Consider the following 14,364-nt stretch of genomic DNA (forward strand, 5'->3'; position numbering starts at 1 on the left):
ACACATATTCTTCAATTTTCTCAAGAGGGAAGGGGTGGGGAGACAGATGTTTGTGGGAAATAATGGGGCCTTAGGGTTTGTTTGAGTTTTTAAAAAGAAAAGGGAATTGAAACGATCTCAGTCATTGAATTAGTTTTGATCAACGGCTGAGATTAACATTATTTAAAAGAAGGTCAATAATTGGGCTTTAATTTAGGGTTTTAAAAATTGAATTAATTTTGACTATAATTGCAATAAATTGAATAAAGCTTATGTTAGAATTGGTATATTGTGGTAAAAGTCAGAAAATAAATAGATCAAATAAACTAATTTAATTTAGGTTGTTATTTAAATAAATATTATTATTATTATTATTATTATTATTATTATTATTATTATTATTATTATTATTATAATAATAAACTAGACAATGTATTTGCAAAAATATGAGTGTGCACAATTACGTGAAAAAAACAATTTAATAAAATTATGTAAAATATCATATTTAAGTTTAAAAATCATAAAAAATGATACTAAAAATAATAAAATAATTTGTGCATTTTTCTAAATTATGAATATGACACGTCAACTTGTATTTAATATAAGAATAATGTGTAAAAAAATATTAATATTTGAAATTAAATAATTTTACTAAAATAGTAGCCTAGAAGGAGTATCAGGTGGATAAAGTTGAATGTCAACACAATTAACACGAGCTCTCCTATTAAAAAGGTCTAATTTTGACCTCAAAACACAAAACCCAAATTATTTTTGCGTAAAAACACTAAACTGATCAAAATCCACCTCAAGAAAATTCAAACAACAAAGACACAATCAAAAAACAGTTCAACGCGATACATAACAAAACTAATACAAAACAAAAAATATTATCCAAGTTAAAAAGGCTTAATTTTGACAGCCAACACAAAATCCACATCAAATTTTACAAACACTTAAACGACCAAACCCTACAACAAATATGGCAGTTTAAACAACAAAAGACACAAAAAAAAAACAGTTTAAACACTATAAATGAACAGATCAAATACAATAATTCGAGGTACTATTAAGTAATTCGATAAAGAGAACCTTACAAAAATCGATATGAACTATTGAATTTTTTCTTAATTATTATGAAGCATTAGAGCCATTTATATTCAACAGTTACATATATTAATGTGCAGTTTTCTTTAATAATAAATACAGTGACTTGTGAAATAAGGAAAAAAACTAAAAAAAGAGAAAAAAGATAAATACTTTTCTTGACTTATGAGACATGCCACATCAACATATGCCTATAAATATCCTTTGTATGTATATATATATATATATATATATATATATATACTATATAGAAGAGGGAGTAAAGGAACGACCAAGGGTAAAATAATCTTTTTACTCAATGATAAAAGATTCTAGAATACTCTACATCGACATACTCTATCTGCTCTTCAAACTACATTCTTGCCATTTTTCATTACATTTTTAGTTTTGGCTTTCTCTTCTCTTCCAATTGTAGGTAAGTTTTCTCTTAATTTTTCTTTAATCTTCTTCATTTTTTTTTAATTTCTCAACATGTAGAGAAGTGAGGAGTTTTGAAAAGTTTGTTATGTGTGAATGTAGTTGTGATATTGAGGTATATAAGGATGAACAAATAGATTATTAAGTCTATTTTTTGTATCTATTTTTTCTATTTTTTGATAGATTTTCTTCTTCTTATCTTGTCTTTATCTGTTACGTTGATTTTATTTAAATTTTTTTATAGTCGCTTGAGAGCAGCGACTTTATTATAGGCTTTTTTCCCTACATACGTTTGAGAAAATTCCTCAACAAATCTAGCTTAAGAATCTAAAACATAAGCACATGATCTCACAAGTTTTATATTTTAGAAAGGAAGTTGATAGTTAATCTGGTAATACATGGAACTATTCAGTACATTAATTTGTTATATGTCGAATATTATTCACTTAATAGAAAAAAAATTATATTTTAATATTCTAACTTGTTAATCATCTAACCAATGTTAAGTACATGAACTTTTATATAGGAGGTGATTATACATGTATTAGCTCCATAGAGGTGACTAATTGTTCCTAGATTGTACATCATATAAACTGATAATTTATGTAGTACGACGATTTGGTACAGTTAGCTTATTCTTATTCTCTCTCTTTTACTCTTCTCATGGTTAAATATAGGTGATGAATGATTTTTAGAACTTCAACTATATGAGTGTGTAAAGAGCCCATTACATAAAGCTGGCATAAATCAAGGAATAGTGTTGAAGTGTAGATAACTAAGCTTGAATTTGGTGTTATTAATAATTACAACAACAACAAATCCTGAAAATCTCAATTTGAGGAGGGTCGAGTGTAATACCTTACTTCTACCTCGTGTTCTTTATAATTGACTAGACGTATTTGGCTCATACAATTTATAAGAGGTATGACATTTTAATGAAGTATAAAGGATAAACTAGCTCTCAATAAATTACATTAGAAAATGATGTGATAAATTCACCTATTTGATGTGATATACTGTATAATATGAATATTTGTACCTTTTCATCGATTTTAGCTTTGGTATACCGGTGTTGTAGGTTTTTACCCTTATCATTCACCTTTTTTTTTTTGGATTTTGGCATTCAGGTATTGTAGCTTTGTAGTGCTCTCTATCAAGTCGTGATTCCATTGTCTATTCTCCAAAAAGAGAAAATGACATTTTGTTTTGTTTTCTTGTATCTTCCTCAAGCTGAATAAAAAAGTAGTATTTCTTCTTTTGCTTCAGAAATAGGTAACTTCGTTGCTAACTAAGCTCTCTCAATGTCCACAATGTTTTATTTCTACTTACCAGATTGCCTTCTTAAAAAAAATTATTTTGAAGGTTAATATGAATCAATATGACTTTAATTTCTCCCTTCTCTCCTCCATCATGCATTTACATCTCCGATTTAAAAAAATTTCATATACTTGTCCTATACTGACTTTCATTTATTTCGACTTACTATATAAGTGGAAGAGGGTATAATACAAATATTATATTCGGACAATTTGCAATCTTTTGTTATTGTGCTAGGAAAAAACGTTGTTTACAAAATTCACATAGAAGGCATAGTGTATCAACGTTATGAGCACTTTTATAATATTTCATTTATGTTGTGCTCTCAAAGTGATGAGGAACCAAAGCTTTTAAAAAATATAACAAACTGTGATATGTCTATTGTGGATGGTCTTTGGCAGTATGAAATTGTTCCCTTCTCACATTTGAGATGATCCAATACTTTCATAGACTTCACATCAAAGATGGTAACATGGGTAGAAAAGATATTTAACCTTCACTAATGTTCATTTTTTTTTCCTTCTTTATTTGTCTTTTTATTATTTGGCTTTGATTTAATTTATATTATTTTTTTATATTTAATGTGATTTTTTTCTTGTCTTTCTTTTAGTTAATAAATAGTAATAGAAAGAATTTTTTTGTCAATTGCTATAGTTGTGTCGGTGTCTTTTATATGTTATGGTGTATGATGATAGCACATTTGCACATGTATTCTTGCATGCAACAACATAAAAAAAAATAGACAGTATAATAAAAAATGAGGAATATAATATAGCGAATAAGGAGAAGAAGGTTGCCTCAAGAATTCAAGCAGGGGATCGAAATGAGCTGCAAAGATTTGCAGCAACGCATTAGATTGATCATTACAAGATCATAAGCAACCTTTCTTAGGGCTTTAGAAGGGACATCAAATATGATCTTTGTTTGGACTTGATTAAAGAGTTAAACTTTTGTTGCATTCTTTGTCTCAAATTAAGTGTCTTTATTTGATTTTTGATTAAGCGTGAAGTTTAAGAAATATAAAAAGAGATTTTTGGATCTTGTGATCTTTAAATTAAAGATGTGTGCAGTCTTTTAAATCTTTTGATCTTAAACTTATCATTTAAATTAAGAAATATCTAATAATTTATTGTCATAGGACAAGTTTTACTATAAGTACTTTAAAACCTCTTCTTAACAGGAGTGAATATATAATTTGCATAGAACCTCTAAAACATATTTGATTGTTCTACCTATTGTAAAATATACAAACTATATGAATTTCACATGGATAAAAACACTTAAAATTATCTCTTACCACTATATAAAGTTTTAAATACTTGCAAGTCACGTATACTTTGTTGATCATGAAGCGCAAGACTTCATGCTGCATTATCTTACAACGAAAATGCAATATATTGTCTATATGATTGTTTTAATCAGCACAACACTTATCATATGCACTTATGTGGTTCATAAGATAAGTATTTCTCTTTTTTGTTTTGTTTTGCTTTTATTTGATGTTTATTTATTTTAACTGTTAATTGTTATTTTTAAATAATTTTATTTTATTATATATAATTTTGTTTATTAATACGAGCACTATGAAAATTTTGAAGAACGTCTTTAATTTGTTTCTTTTTGATGAATAATATTTCGGCTCTTTCTCTTTCGCATCAAAAACAAACTTGTTGCAATTTTTGTCCAACAAACTTTTGCAAATATGTCCACAGGTCAAAAAATAAAACCGCTCCCCAGACACGTCAAAATCCAATGACCAGAGCCGTGAGGTTAGATCCACTGCCAACAGCAAAAACCAACACACTGGGCGTCACATATCATGCCACGTGTACATTATCCCACATGTCATATCCTTATTGGCCAATCAATGCACTTTCCACCTGTTACCTCAAACACTATATATACCCTACACTTTCTTCTGCTACAGAAATTTCCTCTTCCCAATTTTGAACTTCACCGGAGAAGATCTTATTCCGATGCCGACGAAGATGTTGCTCCGGTTAGGGATATTTCTGTCCTTGTTTTTGCTGAATTCGATTCCATGTAAATCAGCTGTTTCGAGTATAGATCTTGGATCGGAATGGTTCAAAGTCGCCGTGGTTAACCTAAAGCCCGGGCAGCCTCCGATATCTATCGCAATCAACGAAATGTCGAAAAGGAAAACTCCGTCGCTTGTGGCGTTCCACTCTGGTAGTCGTCTTATCGGAGAAGAAGCTTCTGGAATATTGGCTCGTTATCCGAACAAGGTTTATTCCCATCTCCGTGATTTGATATCGAAACCTTTCTCCCACGTCTCGAAAAATCTGGAATCTCTTTACCTGAATTACGACATTTCACCCGAGGAATCGAGGAATGTGGCGGTGTTTAAGACGGAAGGGGGAGATTTTATAGCGGAGGAGTTGGTGGCGATGTTGTTGAAGTATGCGGCTGGGTTAGCGGAGGCGCATACGCGTGGAACGCCAGTGAAGGATGCTGTGGTGACTGTGCCGGCTTATATGGGAGTGGCCGAGAGGAAAGGACTGCTTGCTGCTGCGGAATTAGCTGGGATTAATGTGTTGGCGCTTGTGAATGAACATTCTGGTGCGGCGTTGCAATATGGTATTGACAAGGATTTTTCGAATGGTTCAAGGCATGTGATTTTCTATGATATGGGTGCGGGTAGTACGTATGCTGCGTTGGTGTATTTCTCTGCTTATAATACTAAGGAGTTTGGGAAGACGGTATCGGTCAACCAATTTCAAGTTAAGGATGTTAGATGGAACGCAGAGTTGGGAGGAGAACATATGGAACTAAGACTGGTGGAGTACTTTGCTGATGAGTTTAATAAACAGGTAGGAAATGGGGTTGACATAAGGAGGTCTCCAAAGGCAATGGCAAAATTGAAGAAGCAAGTTAAGCGAACAAAGGAAATTCTTAGTGCAAATACAGCTGCTCCAATTTCGGTTGAATCTATTTATGATGATCGCGATTTTAGGTAAGTATGTTTATCCACGTGAATTCTCTTAGTTTCTTGAAGTTTATCTATTGCTTTGAAGTTTTAGTTCTGAAATTTATCTTTTAGTTCTTCAATGTACAACGATAACAACAACATAGTATAGTCCCACGTGAGGTCTGGGGAGGGTAGAGTGTACCCAGACCTTATCCCTACCTTGACAGGTAGAAAGGCTGTTTTTGGTAGACCCTCTGGCTCAAGGAAAGCAAAAACACAACATTTATGAAGACATAAGAAGTGACAGCAACAGGATAGTAAGAACATAGAGGCATAGAAGACAACAAGTAGTAATATAAAACTAAGAATAAGAAATATGGAAATAGTAAAAGAATAAAAAGACCGAGAATAACTTTTAGTTCTTCAATGTGCTCTTAATAATTGAAATGATGTCACCTTATCTTGAGAAAGGTGATCAGTAATCCTGTCTATGATAGGTAAGGCTTGGGGAATCTTTATGCTGATAGAAGGGTGAGACTCAGTACTATATACCTGTGCACTTGCTATGGTATTTCATGTTTTTGCTCATGATGAACCCTATAAGAGATTTGAGTCCATGTGCTTGAGATGTGATGGAGCTACTTTTCAAATGAATAGGCTCTTGCTGTAACTGCTTCTTTTGAATTTTGACATTACTGTTTCTATTGCTTTCTTTTCATCACTTGTTCAGCCTTTCTTTAATTTGGTACATTCTACAAGTAAATGTACCCTGAGATGAATTATTAATCAGAACATAGGGGCAGGTCCTATTTTTGGCATCTTGATCACTGTAGCCTGCCAGAGATATTGTGGACCAGTCTAGATCAAATATCAACTTTGCCTAAGCAAGCAGCAACAACAACAACAACAAACCCAGTGTAATCCCACCAAGTGGGGTCTGGGGAGGGTAAAATGTACGCAGTCCATACCGCTACTTTCGAAGAAGTAGAGAGGCTGTTTCCGATAGACCCCTGGCTCAAGATAATGAATGGTTAACAAGGTCATAGTAGTACATGAAACAGAATGGGTGGTATAAACAAAATAAGAAATGAGAGATAATAAAAATAGAGCTAAGAGACCCACGAAAATAAGAGCGATATGAAATTAAAAAAACAGGAAATAAGAAATAAGAAAAGGTCACCCCTTGTATAAGCCATACACTAGCGGCTCCTACCACTGGACATAGTCGTAGGCTTACTAACCCGGCTACACCAGAGCTCCCTAACTACTAGTTACAACCCACACACGCACTAACCTTCTACCCTAATCCGCACTTCCACACCTTTCTATCTAGGGCCATGTCCTCAGTAAGCTGTAACAGCCCCATGTCATGTCTAATCACTTCTCTCCAGTATTTCTTCGGCCTACCTCTACTTCTGCTGAAACCATCCCACGCTAGCCTCTCACACCTACAAACTGGGGCATCCATGCCCCTCCTCATCACATGCCCAAACCATCTTAGCCTTCCTTCCCGCATCTTGTCCTCCACCGAAGCTACTCCCACCTTCTTCCGGATAATCTCATTCCTAACTCTATCCCCTCTAGTAAGTCCACACATCCAACGCAACATTCTCATTTCCGCTGCCTTCAATTTTTGAATGTGGGAGTTCTTGACTGGCCAACACTCCGCCCCATACAGCATGGTCGGACGGACTACCACTCTGTAGGACTTGCCTTTAAGCTTTAAGGGCACCTTCTTATCGCACAACACTCCCGAGGCGAGCCTCTACTTCATCCAACCTGCTCCAATACGTTTAGAGACATCCTTATCAATCTCGCCATTCCCCTGAATCATAGACCCGAGATACTTAAAACTATCCCTCTTATAAATTTCCTACGAAGGAATCCAACCTCACCACCACTTCGTCCTCCTGCCTAAGCAAGCAAATTGGTCAAAGAAATCTCTTGCTTAGATACAAGGGGAACCCTATATGGTTACACTCACTCTTCCATTAACCCCAAATCAGTGGAGGAGCACTTTGTGCATGGAGTAAGCCTCTTTAAAGCAAAATTGATTCAAACCCTGGGATAGGATTTGGTCGAACACTTCTACCGCCATAGTATTTCTCAAGCTGATCTTGCTAGAGGATTAAACAAATGTAATATTACTTGCTTTTACTTTTTCTTTTTCTTTTGTCCTTGTGGTTTCTTCTATTTTGTTTACTTTTTCAAAACTTTTGGTTAGTCAAAGTTTAATATCGCATGCAAGTAATAATGATTAACACATGTGGTTGAGGTGAAGGATAAGCTGTTCAACTAACGAGAGTAAGAATTTGAAAAGGAGAAAAAATAATGAAGAAGATGCTTCTATTTTTATATAAAATGGCAGTTGTGAAAGCTGAAATAGAGCTTGAGGCGAGGCTTAGTTGAAAGTTGATGCTGTTGTATTTGCTCTGATTCTGTGCTATATAAGTTCTGTGATTAATTTAAACTGATTCTATGAGGAAATGCATCAAAACTGGAGTGCTTTGTGAATTTTTTGTTTCTCTTTTCTGTTTCCCCATGTTTGCATGTCTTTCTTCATAATTTTTAGTTAATATGACAACAGATTATGTTCATCCCTAGTTGACATGATCAAATGCTCAATTCCATCTAATTCGTAGATAAAGAAGTTCTGAGTAACGTTGCTATTATAGGAGTACGCTTCCTCTCATGTGTATGTCCTAGCATACTTACACGTCTGGAAGAGGAGGAAGAGCGATATTCAATCTGTTGCTTTCACTTGTTTTTCATTTATTCACTCATCAGGAATTTATTTTGTTGCAGGAGCTCAATAACTCGTGAGAAATTTGAAGAGTTATGTGCCGATTTGTGGGAAAAAGCTCTTGTACCTTTGAAGGAAGTTCTTACTCATTCTGGTTTGAAATTAGAAGATATTTATGCAGTGGAGTTGATTGGAGGTGCCACTAGGGTACCAAAATTGCAGGTCTGAGTCACTGCTCTTTCTTATCAAAGTTAAGGTCTACCAATTACAGGAAAAAATACATATTTGCAGTTGTCATACACTTGTAAACTAAACTCAAGGAAATTTTTTGGTTGCTTATGAATTATATATAGTAGGATAAAATACATGTTTTGTTGCTGGCTTGTGGAGTTTCTTGACACTGAATCTGTAGCATTATATTCAGAGTAAATGTAGATTTAGACATCATTGCTTGTAGCATGCTCAATTGAGGAGTTGTGAGAACGCATATTGTTTTCTTGAAAAGTAAAATTTACATTCCTCAATTGCAGGCTAAACTGCAGGAATTTCTTGGAAGGAATCTGGACAGACACTTGGACTCTGATGAAGCAATTGCACTTGGTGCCTCATTGCATGCTGCTAATATAAGTGATGGAATCAAATTGAATCGTAAATTGGGAATGATTGATGGTTCTCCATATGGATATGTGATCGAAGTAGATGGTCCAGATCTTCCTCAAGATGAAAGCACCAAACAGTTTACCATACCGCGTATGAAGAAACTACCCAGCAAGGTATATCAGAAATTTGTTTTGACTGTATATTGTTGGGTAAAAAATAGGTTACTAAAGGACAGACTTAATATATGCCTGTTTTATTTCCTATTGTGTGTTCTAACTGCAGATGTTCAGATCCATTGTTCACAACAAGGATTTTGAAGTTTCACTAGCGTATGAAAGCGATGACTTCTTGCCACCGGGAACTTCTTCGCTTACATTTGCTCAGTATGCAGTGTCAGGTCTTACTGATGCCAGCGAGAAGTAAGAATCATCAATATCTGGATCAAATGGTGCTTGGTGATCTATTATTCTGAGCTTCGTGCTTTTCCTTTTTTTTTAGGTATGCATCACGGAATCTTTCTGCTCCTGTCAAGGCTAATTTACATTTCTCCCTTAGTAGAAGTGGAATATTTTCATTAGATCGAGCAGATGCTATTATTGAAATAACTGAATGGGTTGAAGTTCCACGAAAGAATCTAACTGTGGACAACTCGACCTCTGCTTCTGTGAACACATCAACTGAAAATAGCCCCAGTAGTACAGAGGAAAGCGATGAAAAGCTGAATGCGGACGGTGGTAATAATAACACCTCTGATCTTGCTGCAAATGATTCTAGCATCACAAGTCCTGATACAGAGAAGAAGCTGAAGAAACGGACTTTCCGAGTTCCGCTTAAGGTCTTCTAAACTTACCCATATGCAGGGGAATCTAATTCGCATCCCCTTCTTTATCGATTTCCATTAGGTTCCGGGGAAAATGTTAATTTAGAAATATCGTAGTGTTGTGATGTTTTTAACCAGTCTTATCCTTGAGACTTCTTTGTTCGTGTAGATTGATGAGAAGACTGCTGGGCCAGGAGCATCTCTTTCGAAAGAATCTTTTGGTGAAGCTAAAAGCAAACTGGAGGCATTGGACCAAAAAGATGAAGAAAGAAGAAGAACAGCAGAATTGAAGAATAGCTTGGAAGGATACATATATGATACGAGAGACAAGGTTCGAGGGCTTATATCTCTTAACCCCCCTTGCCCATGCTTGTGATTATGTGGACACCTGATCTGTTCATCCTTTGAATGCCTTATGTGTATTCTTGATTTTCCCATTTCTCATTCAAATTGCATACACTTGTTCGATTTGTTAATATGTGTTTTTCCTCTAGCTTATACTAGTGGCTTTGCAGCTAGAAAAATCTTTCTTGCAACAGTTTTCAACTATATAGCCATGCTTCATGATTCTCATGAAACATCCTTTTGTAAAACTGGTCTGATTTTGAGCCTCAAATGAAACATGTACGCAGATGCAGAACACAGGCACATATTCTTACTCTGTTGCTCTGGTGATATTGTTAGCTAGATGTTGTCAACTTGTGGATCGCTATTAGATTCTTGGTCTTTTTTTCTTCTTATAATGCACTTTATATCATTTGGCTTCCAGTGGCCGTTCACTACCGCTGTTTTACGCTTGCATTTTTTATTTGCTGATTGATCACATAGTACTGATTAATAAATCACTTCCTCTATTTCTAATGTTTGAATGTGGTCATTTACCAGCTAGAATCTGGAGATTTTGAGAAAATATCGACTAGTCAACAGCGCCAGTTCTTTATTGAGAAACTTGATGAGGTTTGCCAATCTCCTTTTTCCATGTTTTGTCATATATATGTTTATCATAAATATACTAAATGAAGTTTTTCAGGTACAAGAATGGTTGTACACAGATGGTGAAGATGCATCTGCCACCCAGTTTCAAGAACATTTAGATAAGTTGAAAGCTATTGGGGACCCCATATTTTTCAGGTCTGCTCCTAGTATCAACTGAACTCAAAGGCCAATGCATAGTTACTTTTTGTACAAGGTTTAGGTAGTTATGTTGAGTGTAATCCTTTGTGCAGACGTAATGAACTTACTGCACGCCCTGCTGCATCTGACCATGCTCGCAAGTACCTTAATGAAGTGCAACAGGTAGGAAGTTTGATTTCTTGTCCCAGTTATACTCTTCTTCTGCTTGGTTAAATTTTCTGATCATGTAGTGCAGAATGTGAGTTTGAAAGAGTGTCTCATGGTGGCATATATATATCTAGTTGGACAAGAAATATCACCTATTCGTGTCATGGTGATATCTATATATATAGGTGGACAATAGATAGTACTCCCTCCTTTTTAATTTGTTTGTGCTGTTTTTCTATTAAGTCTGTTTAAAAAAGAGTGCCTTTCTATATTTATTATAACTCTTTACAACCAATATCATCCATGACATATTTAAGACCACAAGATTCAAAGAGCATCTTAGTACATCACACACATCTTTAGTTTAAGACCACAAGATTCGATAGTCATTTTTATTTTCTTAAACTCTGTGCCGAGTCATACTAAGTCAAAAAAATGAAACTGAGGGAATATCTGTTTATTTATTTTCTAAAGCAAAATGGCGAAGTTAGTAGGTTTAAGAAAAATTACTAGGTTGTGCCAGCACATCAAACTGCAAGTCGGCACTGAAGTTTTTCAAGCGTGGATGTGGAAAAATAAGCTGTAAGCTTTGAGGCACTGTTTGAGGTGATAGTAGCCATGGGTATCTTCTAGATTTGAAGCGTATAAGACGTATTGATGAAATTGATATATTAAACTGCACCTGTATTTCAGTGATTTCACATTTGCTATTATAACTGTCAAAGCTAGCAAAGTTTTGAATCTTTTATTGCCTTTGACCCTTGTAATTTACCTTTTATTCTTTCTTGGATACCTTCAGATCGTGCATGGATGGGAAATCAACAAATCCTGGCTTCCTAAGGGAAGAATAGATGAGGTGATCTTTTCAGCTGTTGTGCATATTTCTGTTTTGATACAATAGAAGCTAAGGCATCTCCTCTTAATGTTCGTAGCTGGGAAATTTAAAAAGGGTCATGTTTGCAGGTTCTAAATGAAGCTGAGAAAGTGAAGAATTGGTTAAATCAGAAGGAGGCTGAACAGGAGGAGTAAGTTCACTTTTTCCTATTTTCATATGGTTATTTGTGCGTTCACTCTCCATGTTAGTTTTGCTGCTCCCCTTTTTCTTTCGTACTTACTCTGTTCGTTTCCGCTGCCGCTTTTAATTTAATCAGTGAATGCCCATTATTTTCCTATTGGAGCATCTTGTTCATTAAACTATTGAGCCGTTGAACTCCCGAAAGAGATACTGTTATACTGTCTGTAAAGAATAAATGGAGTGGATTTGTGTGCGTGTTGAAGCATATACACTTTGATTTTGAACATTTGTATATGCATATGTTTTTTTATATTCTTACTTAGTTCTGTATTTCATTCAACTGAATTAGAAGGGAGAAAGGTGCAACTTTATAGTCTTTCAACATTTGCCCTATCCAATTGGGACCTAAGGAGGAAGATGTACTGTGAGACTAGAAAAGAGGAGAATGGGTGCTCTAGAATGTTTACCCCCCAGGGCTTTTGCTCAGTGACAAGGACCATCACATGATGTGTGGGTTAGCATTAATTTGATTGAACCCTGGGCCTAGACTACCTGGAGTTTCGAACCTCTGTGCCAACTGAAGTAGCGCCAGAAGCCTACAAGCCTACAGGAGACTTCTCCGTTATCAGAAAAAATAAAAACGAAACCAAAAAAAAGGTGAAAGAAAAAAGAACAGCTTAAACATTTATCCTCTTTAATTGCTGAATTTTCGTATGTGCTTAGTCAGTTCTCGAGCTAGATGGCAAAAGTTTGAACAAAATAATGTGGCTCTAAAATGGCCAAGTCCAAGTTACATTGCATGCAATAGTACCTAGAATTTCTGGTGGCAAAATAATATAAAATATCATTTGCTGACTGGTTCTCCATAAAAATTATGATCCATACGGTATATATAGACTACCAAAACTTGAACAAAATATTTTGGTTCTGAACTGGCTTAGCCGAAGTTACATGCATAGTAGTACCTAGAATTTCCGGGGAAAAATACATAAAATTTTATCGGGCCCATGGGTTCTCCATAAAAATTATTCCCATATATCCCAGTGGTCTGGCTTGCCAGTTTGAGAAAGTCACAACTCTATTCTATAATATTGTGCTGAAAAACTTTTATCCTATTTTTGAAAAGCCAGTTTGAGAAAGTCACAACTCTCTTCTATAATATTGTTCTGAGAAAATTTTATCCTGTTTTTGAAATGGAAAATTTTCTTACTGCCTTTTTATCCCCTTTTTCATACACTGTGTTAACACCTTTTCTTGTCCTACAGCACTCCTGGATCCGAGGAGCCTGCATTTACTTCTGAAGAAGTATATACAAAGGTTTTGGATCTTCAAGACAAGGTACCTGATCTAAATCTTCGTTAATTTGGTCTAGTGATAGAGTTGAACGAGAAATTTGGTAGTCAGCTACTCAACTGATTCAACATGTGAAGCTTTCACTGCCTGATTGTCCCTTTTTCATGGATCAGGTTAACAAGGTAAATAGAATACCAAAGCCAAAGCCAAAGATTGAGAAGCCTGTGAAAAATGAAACTGAAAGCAGCAAGGAGAAAGCAGATGCTACCAACTCCTCTTCTGAGGAGGGTACCTCCCAGAAAGAACAAACAGCTGCAGATGGAGAAAAGCCATCCACCGATGAAAAATCGGATCATGATGAGTTATGATTATTATCCTACAATGACACATCAAAGGCTAGTTATATGCCAAATTACAAAGAGGAAGAGACTGGAGCTTGAATTGTAGAGTATATACCGAGTCGAACCCATCTTTTCCATGGGATGCTTTTTCTTGCCGTGCTTTGGAAGTGTTGCAGTCTTGGGTTCAAGTAGTACATGCTAAGGGATCTTACACTTGATCAGTGATATCTGTAGCACAATATTTATGTAGAACATCAGGAACATATTCATGCGCCATTTTTGGCTGCAGAATAGAATTTTGTTAGCTCCTCCTCTGAAAGCCTTTTGCCATCACCCTTTTGCCTAGGGTGTCAAATGGACGGGTTGGGTTGAGATTGAAGATATTAAATGGGTTGAATTAGATATTGGGTTGGGTTATGACCCACCCAAATTCACTTTGCGTTGAAATGAGTAAAAATCGGGTTGGGTCTTGACCGCTCAATTTAACTCGCTTAGTCTAAAAAATATTAACATATTAATATTTAC

At 35.2% G+C, this 14,364-nt stretch overlaps 1 protein-coding gene across 1 annotated transcript; it reads left to right on the forward strand.

The window, feature by feature from the left end:
• Positions 1-4,412: 4,412 nt before the first annotated feature.
• LOC107878074 (heat shock 70 kDa protein 17) lies at positions 4,413-14,148 on the forward strand. The gene is made up of 13 exons (XM_016724948.2): positions 4,413-5,791; positions 8,552-8,711; positions 9,020-9,262; positions 9,372-9,508; positions 9,588-9,924; positions 10,079-10,240; positions 10,795-10,866; positions 10,940-11,040; positions 11,136-11,205; positions 11,990-12,046; positions 12,154-12,215; positions 13,471-13,543; positions 13,672-14,148. The coding sequence occupies exons 1-13, from the start codon at positions 4,794-4,796 to the stop codon at positions 13,864-13,866; spliced, it is 2,667 nt and encodes an 888-aa protein (XP_016580434.2). The 5' UTR covers positions 4,413-4,793; the 3' UTR covers positions 13,867-14,148.
• The last annotated feature ends 216 nt before the right edge of the window (positions 14,149-14,364 follow it).

The sequence above is a fragment of the Capsicum annuum genome, chromosome 7 (genome assembly GCF_002878395.1).
Source record: "Capsicum annuum cultivar UCD-10X-F1 chromosome 7, UCD10Xv1.1, whole genome shotgun sequence".
NCBI lineage: Eukaryota > Viridiplantae > Streptophyta > Magnoliopsida > Solanales > Solanaceae > Capsicum > Capsicum annuum.